Source organism: Mustela lutreola, chromosome 3, assembly GCF_030435805.1.
Source record: "Mustela lutreola isolate mMusLut2 chromosome 3, mMusLut2.pri, whole genome shotgun sequence".
Taxonomy (NCBI): Eukaryota; Metazoa; Chordata; class Mammalia; order Carnivora; family Mustelidae; genus Mustela; species Mustela lutreola.
Window position 1 is genome coordinate 8,468,620 of NC_081292.1, and position 13,513 is coordinate 8,482,132.

Here is a 13,513-nt window from a genome sequence, read left to right on the forward strand (position 1 = left end):
CCTGAGTGGGTGTCTGTCTGTCTGTCTGTGCTTGCTGCTCAGACGCCCAGGGCCGGACAGACAAGCCCACAGCAGCCGGACATTACACGATGCCTGTGGCGAGGGTCCTGCATGCCGAGCACATGCGTAAGGCAGAGACCAGTATTTTGGGGGACTGTGGGAAGCCTCACAGGTGCCGCAGGGCGAGCTGGATTGGGAAGGAGGAGCAAGGTTCACTGGCGGAGCAGAAAGGCAGGACAGGGGTGGGGGCAGGATACGTCCTTCCAACACACTCGGTTGGGGGGTTGGGACAGGAGGTGCAGAAGGCCAGACATCATGCCTCGAGGCTCCCCTATAGTCCTTCCCCATCTGTGGCCCGAGTGTGAGTGTGCCAGGACGTGTGCCTCCCTGGCCCCTGCCCGCTGAAGTGGACCCTGCCATGGAGATCATGTCCCCCGCCCTACCCCGTCCCTTGATGCAGTCGCCCCATGCAGCTGCAGCCCTGACTCCAGCGTCTGCTTCCCAGCCCTGCCTGAAGTCACAGGGCGGCCTCCAGGAGCCCTGACCCCAGCAGGCAGGCTCCTGCGGGGCGCTGACCCCCAGCGGGCAGGCTCCTGTGGGGTGCTGACCAAGAAGGATACTTGGAAGTTCCTGCAGAGGAGTGAGTGAGACAGAGAGGTTGTCTTTGAACTTCTCAGTATTCCCTCCTGCGGGCGAGTTAGCAGCCTAATGGTCCCTTTGCTGTCCCTGACGAGAGGGAAATTGGAGTATCCCTTCCCAAGGGAAACGGGCACAGGGACACAGATGAGCACTGAGGGCCCTGCCCCATCTGACCTCGCGGGCAGGTGCACAAGTTAGGATTCTCCTGCAGAAGTTTCCCACCCAAGCTCTGGCTGGTTCTGCTGCGGACGTGTGGGTGCACGTGCCCGATGGCCTCACCCTTCTCCCCTCTGGGCCTCCGTCTCCGCTCCTGACGGCAAAGCACTACAGCAGATTCGAGGTCGCCGACGGGATGTAGCCGGCCTCGAGATTCCAGGTGATGGCGGGGCCGGGCATTCAAGACCCTCACATCCCAGCACGAGGAAGGGAGTCCACGGAGTCTGCAGTGGTTCTCCTGCTGTGCAGTTGCAAGGACTTTAATCCGCCCCCGTGCTTGGGGACGCACTTGTCCAGTCCCGTGCAGCCTTCCTTCCAGCGAAGCGTGGGCAGCGGGCCCGGGCCAGTGACAGTCTGAGCGGGAATCAGATAACATTGTTTGGTGTGATTACTTTTTTTAACTTCTGCCAAGTAATCCTTGCTTTCCACTTGCGGTAGGGATGGGAGATTTCTTTTTAAAATGAACTTTTTTTTTTTTTTTTTTCTTGAAGTGAGCCATTAAAAATGAGTAAGACAGCCGTAGCCGGGTTAAGACACCGCAGTGCTGTGCTCCCTAAGTCCCATCTCCCAGGGCCTCAACACTTCAGACCACGGGGACGTGCCTCCAGGACAGTGTGGACGGGGTCCTCCACCTGCACCGGCAGCACCACCCGGGAGCCTGTTGGAAGTGTGGGATCCTGGGTTCAGCCCAGTCCCACTGAGTCAGGCCATTTGAATTAGCAAGATCCTGGGTGGCTGCCCATCTGGGAGCTTGGAGCTGCCCCAGGAGATCTTACCGCAAGCAGGTGTTTAATCTGGGGATTGTTCTGTTTTATTGTGTTGAAATGTACATAACATAATGTTGACCGTTGTGACCATTTGTACGTGTACAGCTCAGTGGCATTGAGGATGTTTCCACTGTTACACAACCAACCCCGACTCCCAGAGCCAGCGTTTCTTCTGTTGTGCCTGCAAACCCCGCCCCTGTTCAACGCAAACTCCCCCCCCCCCCCAAGCTAACTGCCTTTCCACCTTCCATACTATGCATTTGGCTCCCCTAGGGGACCTCATACAGTGGAATCCTACCGTATTTGTCCTCCTGTGTCTGGCGTACGTCAGTAAGCGTGTTTCCAAGTCCCAGCGGTTCCTTTATTATTTTTTTTCTTTTTTGAGATTTTATGTATTTGTGAGAAAGAGGAGTCACAAGCAGAGGGAGGGGCAGAGACAGAGCGAGAAGCACAGACTCCCACTGAGTCAGCTCATGAGCTGAATTCCCTTCTTGTTCATGACTGCGCGACGTGCCACACCTATTTCATCCGGTCCCCTGCCAGTGGACATGTGGGTCGCTTTCCAGCTTTTGGCTCTGGTAAATAATGCCGCCGTGAACGTGGGTGTGCGGGGCTCTGTGCGGGACCCTGCTTCCAGTCCTTTCGGGTGTAGACTTGGGAGCGGAAACTGTGGCTTCCATGGTGTTCTATGTGGGTTCTCCACGTGGCCACACCATTTTCCATGCCTACCAGCAATGCCCGAGTGTGCCCCTTTCTCCACATCCTCTCCAACACTTGTTTCACTTTCTCTCATTTACTGTACCTTCCTGGGGGTGTGGCGAGTGGCCCAGACCCTGTTGCCTGCAGCTCTCCCGCGGCTTGTCTGAGGAGATGCTGAAGGTTTTCACTACAGGAACCACACCCCTGGTGTGCCCCTCCTTTGGAGATCTGATTCCTTCCATCTCAGGGCAGGGGCTGCATGCCTGTATCCCCCCATGGGCCCCGCCACGAATCCCCTGGACAATGGCCACAGCGAGTTGTAACCTCTTTTCTCTCCCATCCACTACCCTGGGGCTGGGGCTGGGGCTGGGAGAGGCTGGTGGGACTCACCCCACAGCCCCTCTCCTGCCCAACACACCCCCGCCCCAGCCCCTGCAGCTCCAGGGACTGAACTTTCTGAAGGTCAAGGTTCCAATGGTCTGAGACAGGAGCAGTATTGTGGGAGGGACTTTTAAGTGGGTTTCTGAAAGCCTGGGTTCAAATCCTGCTTTGGATGTGGGACACATGATTCACCCAGTCTGGGCCCCACAGTGTCCTCCTCGTCTGCTGTTCAGATGGGATGCGGTGTGCCTGAGGTTGGTCACAGGGTCAGAGAAGACACTGCTTAATCAGGAAAGGTCTCCAGGTTTTACCATGAGTGAGGAAGTCAGGAAACGCGGAGCTCGGTCTCAGAAGATGCCAACAATGTGCTAGACAGACGTCGAAAGCCTTGATGCATCCAGCAAAGGGCTGGTTTTTTGGTCTTGCTGGAGCCCAGTGGTCCCCCGGCGGTGGGCAGGATGATGAAGGGAGCCAAGGCCAGGGAGGTGGCCTTGGAGGGTCACCTGACCCTTCTCCTCTCACCCAGTGTCATTGACTAAGTGGCCAGTGGAGTCACGGGCACGTAGCTGGTACTCAGAAAGCATTTGCAGAACGAGGGAGTGATCTCTTTCCCGTTCCCTTGAGCGGCTCCTGGGCTTCTGGTGGGTCTCCAGGTGCCCAGGAGAAAGGAAGGTACCAAGGAAGGGTCCATTGAGCGCAAGTGGGGGGCTTGGGGCCCAGCATGGGGGCGGCTGAGTGGCCCCAGTCAGAAGCAGCACAGACGGGCTGACCTTTCTCCTCTGTTCTCGGCCCACAGAAGCTCCAGCGGGAGAAGCAGCCCAATAACTTGAACGATACCATCAGGGAGCTGTTCCAGGTGGTGCCGGGGAACGTGGACCCCCTGCTGGAGAAGAGGTCTGTGGGCTGCCGGCGCTGTGCCGTGGTGGGCAACTCCGGCAACCTGAAGGAATCGTGGTATGGGCCTCAGATCGACAGCCACGACTTCGTGCTCAGGTGAGTGCCTGGACCCTCGGAGCCACTAGAGACACCTCGGCTCAGGACCAGGAGGTCAGGACTCCCGTGCTAGCATGCCCAGACTTCCCCATGGACCCAGCACCCCCACTGCCTCCCATAGTCCTCAGTTTCCCCGGTAGTGCATCGTAGGAAGGAGGCGGACCGACCATGCCTCTCTGGACCCAGCTGGGAAATCCTACAAGGGAGGAAGCCAGCAGGCCAGGAGGTTGGCTCATAGGGGCCTGGAGAGAGGGCAAGATTTCTATGAAGACTGGTTTAATCTCTAAAATTCAGCCCCATTTTGGAATCTAAGCCATAATAAAACTATACACTTTTAACAAATACGTTTCCTTATCTCCAAATAAAATAGATCCTCCAGGAAGATGTGTATCCTGGGTTTCTTGTAATCTCCACCCCACTGTTCACTTGGCAGTGGGGCTGCCGTTCCCAAGCCACCTTCTAGAATCATCCCCTGTTCCTGGGCTCTCTGCATTTATGTGCTCAGAGCATGAGCCTGGCTTCTCGGAGCCTCGGTGAGCCTGGCGTGCACCCTTGGGTTCCGGGTCAGACAGACCCGCGATCAAGGCTGCCACCTGCTAGTTCTGTGTCCTGGGACAAATTCTTGGCATTCCGGTTTCTTCCATCATGGAATAGGAGCACAGGATACCTCCCGGGCGTGGTTGTCATTAAGGTGCAACACGGTGCCTTCCTGGGTCGGAAGGGTGCCTTGTGCACGGTAGGTCCGCGACAGTGGCAATGATCGGGCTCGCTGGAGATCCTGGAAGAGACAGAGATAGCAAAAGCTTTCCAGCTGCCTCTTAATCATCTCTGTTTCACAGCTGAGGGAGCTGGGCCCCCGAAGCAGCGCCCGTGCGATGCGATGCGTGTCCCTCTGTCCCTTCTCCCCCAGGATGAACAAGGCCCCCACGGTGGGCTTTGAGATGGACGTTGGGAGCAAGACCACTCACCATCTGGTGTACCCCGAGAGCTTCAGGGAGCTGGCGGAGAATGTCAGCATGGTCCTGGTCCCCTTCAAGACCACCGACCTGGAGTGGGTGGTCAGTGCCACCACCACGGGCACCATCTCTCAGTGAGTCCCAAGGCTCCCAAGGGGGAGGGGAGGGGGGGGCGTGGAAGCCGTTGTCTACACCCCCATGGACCCTCAGTTTCCCCCACCATGCTGTTCCTACACCAGAACACCCCCCACCCCCATCACCAGACTTGCTTCTGGAATGCACCCAGCCTGCAGCAGCTCCTGGTCCCTTCTCTCTCTGAGCTCCAAACACCCATGGGTACCCACGATCCCCCTGGTCACGACTCCGGGACAGGCCTCCAAGGCTTCCTGGAAACCCCTGGGGAGGAGGGGCCCCCCTGGGAAGAACTTGGAAAGAACTCCCCACACATGAGAGTCCTGTTCTGCCCCTTCCTGCCTCTGCCTTGCACCCTGAGGGGGACAGCGCCCCTGCTTTTGAAGCTATCAAAGTAGCCATGGGTGGCGGTGGGGGCAGGCTGGGAGGCAGCGTGCCGGCCCATCCTGGGGCTCATATCCGAGTGGCTTTTTTGTCCCAGGCAGTGCCCTGCACCCTGGGCTCTGGCTGTCTACTCGAGTTCCCACACTGCTCATTCCTTCGCCTCCCTTCCCCCAGGGGGACCCAGAGGCCTGCCCCAGCACGCAGCCCTACCTGGGAGCCAGGCTGGCATCTGGGCCATATTCCTAGTTCCCTACTCTTCCTGGAAAGAAGGGGCTTTGCCGTCCAAATGGCCAGACGCCTCCCAGTCTGAGGCCAGCAAGCCTGACGGACTGGGGTGCGGGAAGCTGGGGGCCGCCCTCTCCGGAAGGCAGTGAGGGAAGTGGGCTTGGGCAGGGGTGAGGGGGCCACGCCTGCGCTCGGCTGCTCACCCCTCCCACCCCAGGATCAGGAGCGGGAATTGCCCCCATAGATCGGACTTAAGGCCAGGGGGCTGGGCATTTGCACCTTCGTCTTGGGGCACATGTAACCTCGCAGATGGAAAGGGGGTCTTTGTAGGGCTCATCATTCAGCGCTGCAGCCCTGAGCTGTGCTTCTTCAGGCTTGCTAGGAGCAAGTCCCCCAGTCCTCAATTTCTTGGGGGGTGTGGAGGGGGAAGCAGCAGTTTGAAAATTTTCTCGAGTTAGCCAAGAGCGCCCTCTCGTGTCCATGATGGGCTACTGCTACAGGAGGAAGTGGCGTCCCTATGCCCTGTCCAGGATCCATCCCCCCAGGGGCATGCGGGCAGCCTGGGCCCCTAGCCACATTGACCACCCCCTCTTTCTCCACCTGCAGCACCTACGTTCCTGTCCCCGCAAAGATCAAAGTAAAAAAGAATAAGGTAAGTCGAGGCTCAGGCCCTTGTCCTCTGAGCTGAGGCTCAGTTCCACGGCGGAGAGCCCCATCTCCCTTCCGCCGGCACCTGGCTGCCAAGAGCCCCCGGGGCCCATGGGCTGGTGGATGCCGGAGCCCCTAGGCAGCTTCCCTGATCCACAGACAGATCCTGGGACAGTTCTCCATGGGGGACCCCGGCCCAGCAGCCTTGCTAGGATACAGCCCTAGCCTCAGACCCTCGGGCCCAGCCCAGACCTGCTGTGTCAGAAACTCTGCAGGGAGGGGGTGGCCCAGCCACGCGGGCTTCTTCCAGCCTTCCAGCGATGCGGGTGCCCGTGGCCTTACAGTACACACCGGTGCTGTACATACGGTGTGCGCTTCTCAAGGCCAGACCTCACCTCTCGGCCCCCAACTCCATCTTCCCCAGTGGCACCCCTAGGATGGGGCTGGCCAGGACCTGGGCAAAAGGCAGAAGGAGGAAAGAAGTGTGAAGTGTCTACCACACTGTTCTTGGCATACCCTGTGTGCTTTTCACCTGGTGAGATCAGGGTCAGAGAGGCCAAGTGACTTGCTCGGGAACACACAGCTCTTTCACGGTGTGTCTGGAGTTGGAGCACTCCCCGCGCCTCCAGCCCCTGCCCTTCATGCCCGGCGCATGGCCCTGGGGAGGAGCCACGTGGGAATCCCTGGAGGGCTGAGTGGGAAGAGGGGAGAGCCTCCCAGATGCCCGTGGCTGAAGGCCAGGCTGAGAGGAACAGTTCGGCAGAGCCCTCACGGTCCTCTGCTCCGGTCTCTTCCTAGGGTCTGGCACTGGGCTTCGTGGACACACATGTGCACCATCTACTGCCTGAGGTCTCCTTCCCTGACCTCCTGGCAGCGCTGGGGGTGGGGAGCGTGGTGTTAAGGTCTGGTCTGATACCAGACCCCTCCTGGCTCAGCCAGCCTGACTGTGTCGCTCTGGGCACCTCGCTAGCCTCTCTGAGTTCAGTTTCCTCGCACATGGGGCCCTGTTACGGCGTGGAGACCGTTCAGTCCCATCGCTGGCAGAACGGGTGTCCCCGTGCCTGTGTTTCCTGCTGGGTGACAGGGCTATCTCTGTCCCTACCTCATGCTGTTCCCTGGAACCTTCATGGCCTGACTGGAATGTTACCCGGATGTCTCCTTCTCAGCGAGGCTTCTCTCTTGGGGGGCTGTACTGTCTCGCTGCTTCATTTCTCTCCGTCTCACAGTTGTGGTTGAGCCTCCCGGGCCCGGTGATGAGGTTACTGCCTGTCCTTCCCACTACGTGCCAGGCTCAGAGTTCGGGGGCGCTCATCCTGGGCACGGCTCCGTCCCCCAAGGCCACAACATTGCGGGGTGGGGGGGGACACTCGCAGGCGCACAGGGGTCCTTCGCAGCAGCTCACGAAGGGCTGTGTCCTCCGGCAGATCCTGATCTACCACCCGGCCTTCATCAAGTACGTCTTCGACAGCTGGCTGCAGGGCCACGGGCGGTACCCGTCCACGGGCATCCTCTCCGTCATCTTCTCGCTGCACATCTGCGATGAGGTACGCCCCCCCGGCCCCGGCCCCGTGCCTGCCCAGCCACCCATGAGGGCTTCTCCTGCCACGTTTCCTAGAGCGTCCGTGAGAGCCTCTGCCATCAGGCTGACCTCCATCCCCCTGCTGGGGCCCTGACACAGCTCTTGTTCCAGAAGCTCCGATGCCGATCACCACGCTGGATGCTGCCGTGACTCTCCAGTGCTGCTCTCAGAGTGGGCTGCACGGGGTAGCAGTGTTCGCTGGATACGTTCTCGGGAACGAGGGTCCCGGGTCCCTCCACGCGGGCTCCCGAGGCAGAGGCAGAACCAGTGGGTGGAATCTCAGACATGGGGGCAGAATCACGAATCACGGGGCAGATCCTACCCTGGAGGGCCCTCGAATATTCCTTCCTGCACATCTTCCTCTCATCTCCCGAGACCCAGTTCAAGTGGCACCAGCTCTCACAGATGCCTGGAGTCCTTGGCCTCCACCTTCCTGTGTGGGCGGGAGCCCGGAGGTTCGCCCCCCCCCTCCCCTCCCTGGTGCTCAAGGTCAGTCAGAGCTCCGAGGTCTGACCCCGGACTCCTGCGTCCCCCAGGTGGCCCCGATGAAGGTCTGCCTGAGCTCTGATGTACTTTGCGCAGTGCTGGGCACGGAGGAAGTGCTCAGTACATGCTTGTCACATCCTGGAAAGCCCCCCACCCCCGCCCACTGGCCAGGGAGGGCCCCTGGACCACGAGGAAATTAGCCTCAGGGAAGAAGACGACCCGCACCTACCACCTGCCTCCATGGGGTCGGTCCTCTCGGCCCCATTTTCCAGATGAGGGAAGTGAGGCTCCGAGCAGGGGTTTGGCAGTTTCAGGCTCTACCAGCGAGTAGGACAGAGCTGGGAGCCTTGCTCTCACCACCCCCCCCTTCCGCCCCCCTTCCCGCTCTCCTCCCCCTGCCCCCACCTTCTGGAGCCCTGGGGTGGCGGTCCCCCAGCCCCAGCTCCCTCAGGGCCTCCCGTCGTGCCTTCTGGCATCACACTAGACTTTCCCAGAGCTTGCTGTTACTTCAGAAAGCCCCTGCAGGTCCAGGAAGGAACTGGAAGGGTGTACGGGTAGAGGGGTTTATGTGACTCTCCGGATGCTGTGTTTGCAGATTTGGGGGTTACCCACGGGCACCCCTTCTTAGAGGTGCCACCTGTCTCACTGCTGTCTGGTTCTGACCCATGCTTTGCCCCCGCAGGTGGACTTGTACGGCTTCGGGGCGGACAGTAAGGGGAACTGGCATCACTACTGGGAGAACAACCCTTCGGCGGGGGCTTTTCGCAAGACCGGGGTGCACGATGGAGACTTCGAGTCCAACGTGACGGCCACCTTGGCGTCCATCAATAAAATCCGGATATTTAAGGGGAGATGATGCTGCCGAGAAGCCCCGGAACCCGCCTCTCCGTGGCCAGCCCCAGCCTCGCGCTGGAACCGTTCTGCCCAGGGGGCTTTGAGGGCCATTCTCGGAGGTGTGTTCCGGGGCCCCTCATGGCCTCTCGCACCCAGCATTTGGCAGCATCTGCAGAGCGAGTCTCAGGACTGGTCCTCGATGGGGAGACCCCACCCCAGGGCTGTCCTGGAGCTGGCAGAAGGTGGGGAGACGCGGGGGAGGTCCAGTCTCTAAATGCTCAAGTCATTTTGTTTTCTGGTGGAGGTGGGGGCAGACACCAAAGACTCCAAGCTCCCAAGTGAAGGACAGTTTCCCAGGGAGAGAGTTTCCCAGAGACTTTCCTCTGCCCAGGGTCCGGGGCTGAGTCCCAGATTCTGATTCTCTCTGGGATCTTCCCGAGTGAGGAGGACCTCGGGACAGAGCCCCATCGGACCACATGGACCCTGGGGGCGAGACGGCGCCTTTCTTTGCACGCTGCCTGCCCCCTCCCTCACTTGGCACGACCACCCCACCTGTGCTGTCTTCCCCGAGCTCGTTTCTGGTGGCCGGGAGGGGCTCCCCAGCCCGAAGGTCTTCATGGCCAAGTGCTGCAGACTCCGCAGAGGACTTCTTCCCAAGCTGACATCTCCTGGAGTGATCGATCTTGGTTGCGATCATCATGGCTGACAGCAGATCTGACTACTTCCATGTGCCTTTGTGTTTGGGGGAGAAATGTGCGCATTGGCTGAAATGAGGCAAAAGCCTTGACTCGGGAACTGGGGGACCCCTGGTCTCATAACCCCCTGCTCCAGAGCCAGGGATATCTTTTCTAGTTTCCTGGGGTGGTGCCGGATCTGGAACAAAGTTAGGATGACACTCGACACTGTCCAGAGAGACATCCTCCGCAGGAGGTCATTCTTACGTTCACTGATGGTTGGATTCGGTGCCCATGACCTTCCACGCCCAGAACCTCCATCAGCCAGCACTTTCCCCTGGAGCCCACGCTCTGGGCCAAGTCCCTCCTGGCCACCTGCACAGTGTCCTGGGGGAGGCAGGGCCATCCTGGGAACGTGACCCTCAGAGCGGGAGAAGACATACCTCACCCTCTCACCCCAGCGCTGCTCTGGTTCGTCCTCATCAGCCTACCTGATTATTTATTGATTCTTTTATTTTTTTTAATTCAGCTGAGATTGTGTGCACTTTGGGGCTCTGTGGCTGGTCCTGATGTTTTAATTAAGCTTGCTCTTGCTTCAGCTGGCAGCCGGGGCACAGGGAGCTTAAATCTATTCTCATGGGAATCCTCAGCTTTGGGGTGGGAGGCATCTAGGGCTTGGGGGTTTGCCCCTGGGCAGATCCCGGGGTTCCGGGTTGGTAGGTTCATGGAGGCTCTGCACCTCCTTCCCTTCAGCTCCGCCTTCTTTCCCTGTCCTTGCGGACTGGGTTCAGTCTCAGGCGAAGAGTCTCCAAAACGCAGTGGGATTCCCTTAGGGCCAGGTGGGGAGTGGGGTCGCACCTGCTGGAGGACGGTGATGGTCGGTCGGCTCCCGCTACTGATGTTGAATCAGAGAAAGCACTTTTCTTGTCGAGAGCTTTTCCTACTAGGCCACTGTGACTTTGAGGACGCGTGACAGTGTCCCCGGGGAGAGGGAAGCGGGCCGGTCTCTGGAGCCATGGGGCCTGTCTCCTGAGCTCCTTGCTGTCCTCTGGCAAGCTCTGTTCTCCCGGCTGCCGTCTGTCCTTCTGTAAACAGGGAGGGAGGCATCTGGGGAACTCAGGGGCCACAGAGGGTGTCAGGCAGTTCACAGGTGCCCCCAGAAATAGCATGCCCCATTTATGTGTTTCCCCCAAGCCTGTGCGTAGGAGCATTTTCCTGGGGAGAGGCTCTGTAGTTTTCACTAGATTCTCAAAGATGCAGAATCCAGGCAGTTGTTTACAAAAAGCAAAGTAACAGCGAGCCGACAAACAAAAACCCGTTCCAGCTTGAAAATCCTCCAAAATGTAAGACTCTCCTGACCGATCAAGGCTCCTACGTCATGATGAGGTCATCGTTCTGATCATAAGTCCCCAAAGACTAAAGCAGGTGTCTGCTGGTTGGCTGATTCATCCCTTGAGAAAAGTGTCCCCTAAGACAGGGAGCAGAAAGGACTCCTGAGCCCCTCCCCGAGTCCCGGGAGCTGAGTCCACTCAGAGACGACACGTTCAGAACGTGCCATCTGCCTCTGGGCTTGGCGGAGTCAGAACGGGTCCCCAGAGCGAGGAGGGGTCCGGCTCAGCTGCCTGATCCTGGCCGTCTCTCCCTCCCTCCCGCTGGGCCCTTCGAGCTGTTGAGAGGCCTTCCCGGCTTCCCATTTCACAGAGTTTGAGAAAAGCAAGGCCCAGAGAAGGAATGTGACTTGCAAAAGTGAACCGGTTGGGACGGAAAGCACAAGTCAAACACTTGGAGCAGAAATACAATGTCGTTGCTCTCTGTTTGAGGCATCCCAGGGTGGCCTTTCCCTGCTGGGTTCCGCCCAGCATCTCTGAGAACGGTGACCTGGTGGAGGTTTCTGGTAGCTCAGCCTCTCACCGCTGGGCTCCTCCTGAGGCTGCTGGTGGTGGTGGCCCTGGCCAGCTCCAGGGTCTGCCCCTCCCGCCATCCCTCCCGTGGGGGAGACAGGCTTGCTCTCCACCCCACCCCCGCCCCAGCACACACCTCTTTGTGTTCCTTGGCTTAGCCAGGGGGCAGGGTCTTCACCGAAGAGCGCCCATCATCATGGCTGGGACTGAAGGCGTGGGTGGGCTTAAGACCACTGGTGTCCTCCCCGGGCGTCTGAGAATCCAGCCAGAGTATTTCCCACGGAGCACTTGGTGGGAAGTCCCCAGGGAAGGCTCTCAAGGGCCCACTGCAGTGCTGGGCTCCGAGCCCAAGGCTCTCCATCTGCTCCTCAGGTCCAGAGCTCCCTGGAGACCAGTCCTGGGCCGGAGGCAGAGAGCAGAGGTGTCCCTACCTGTGGTCAGTGTGAGCCTGAAGCCAGAAAGACTGGAGCCAAGAAGAAAGAGAGATCACAGCACCCTCCCCAACCCTGTGGGGCCAGGAGACTGATTTTTCTTGAGCTGCAGTCACCTTTGCAAAATCAGCACCTGGGTCCACATCCCCACTCCCATCCCCATCCCCCACGCCATCACTCCCTCCCCCCCCCCCATCTACCTGCCAGGGCAGAGAGCAGGGAGGGTTTGGTTTGTAGCGTCTGCCTTCCAGAGCCATAGGGCAGACAAGAAAGTTCTTAAAGCGATGCTTTTCCGGGCATGCGCTTAGTGGGAGAAGCCAGGTTGAAGAAAATAGGACTGAAAATGGAGAAGCCAGACAAGAAGGTGGGGAGAACGATCCTTGCAAGTTAGAACTTACCAGAAGGACAGGGCCTCTGGCTCCGGGGTGCAGTGGAATCACAGGGAATATTAGAACCGTGATGTTTGCGTCTAACAATTCTCTTCGAGGCAGCCTGAACACAAAAATGGAAAACAGAAAAGAACTCACCGTCCGTCCACTTTCTCCAGGGAAGCGCAAGCCAAAGATGGCTGGCCGCGGGCCATCGGGGACGAGCCGCTGCCCTTGCCCCTCTGCAGAGCTCAAGGTCATTGTCATGTCCATCATGGACCTCTGGTTGGAAGCAAACGTGCCCATGGGCCACCAGCTGGTCATCCTCTCCTGTGGTCTAGGCTGACGGGTTTCAAGAGAGAGTCTGCTTTCACCGGCCCTGGTGTTGAACTTGACCCCGCTGCTCCCTTCTCTCAAAGGGCAGGACTGCCCTCTGTGCCCTCCTGTGGGCAGCCCTGAGCCAGACACCAGCTTCCCCCTGGGTTCGTATCAGGAGGGGCCGCCCTGGGGGACAGACACGGCTGCCCACCGGCGCCTGGCCCTCACCAGATTCACCTCAAAGCCAAAGTTTCTTGAGCACTTTCTGTTCTTTGCAATCATGTTTGGTTCCTTGTTGGTGTTTTTAAGAAATTTACTTTCTTTTCCCTCTTGCCTCGTTCCCGTGTCCGTGTGGTAGCCGAACGCCGACCGGGGTGCATTTTGAAGGAAGGTAGCAAGAGTCGGCCTGCCCCAGCCTCTGCTCTGTTTTATTTATTGTGGAATATTTCCAATGATTTAAATCAGAGTGAATTAAAACAATGCTATTTTATCGTTCGGGGGTGGTCGTCGTCTTTCTGCGAGGGTCGCGCCTTCCTCCTTCCCCTCACAGCTTCCAGTGGGCTTACTCTCAGTCCTAAAAAAAGGCCCCCAATGGCTCACCTGCTAGGGGGCCACCTCGGTTAGTGTCTGCCCCGACCACAGGCCCAGAGGTTCAGAGCATGAGCCTCTCAGATACCGCAGCGCCCCTTGCGGCTGTGTGACTCCGATGGGTCCCCAAACCTCTCTGGATCTCGGCTGCCCCCTCTGCCAAACGGGACACGATGGTACCGGCCGTCAGAGGGGGTGTGAGATCAAGAAGAAAAGAAGCTCAGGGAGCCTGGGGGCTCGGTCGGTGGGGAATTGTCTGCTTTGGGCTCAGGCCACGGTTCTGGCTTCCTGGGA

The 13,513-nt window shown here is 59.0% G+C and overlaps 1 protein-coding gene across 4 annotated transcripts in view; it reads left to right on the top strand.

The window, feature by feature from the left end:
* Positions 1-13,126, top strand: part of ST3GAL1 (ST3 beta-galactoside alpha-2,3-sialyltransferase 1) — an 89,522-nt gene extending 76,396 nt beyond the window's left edge. For all 4 annotated transcript variants that reach the window (XM_059165564.1, XM_059165563.1, XM_059165567.1 and 1 more), the window contains 5 exons: positions 3,499-3,695; positions 4,606-4,785; positions 5,999-6,044; positions 7,465-7,584; positions 8,788-13,126. In XM_059165564.1, coding sequence (XP_059021547.1) covers positions 3,499-3,695; positions 4,606-4,785; positions 5,999-6,044; positions 7,465-7,584; positions 8,788-8,961 — 717 coding nt within the window. In that variant the 3' untranslated portion in view covers positions 8,962-13,126. The remainder of the gene's footprint in view (positions 1-3,498; positions 3,696-4,605; positions 4,786-5,998; positions 6,045-7,464; positions 7,585-8,787) is intronic.
* Positions 13,127-13,513: the final 387 nt, after the last annotated feature.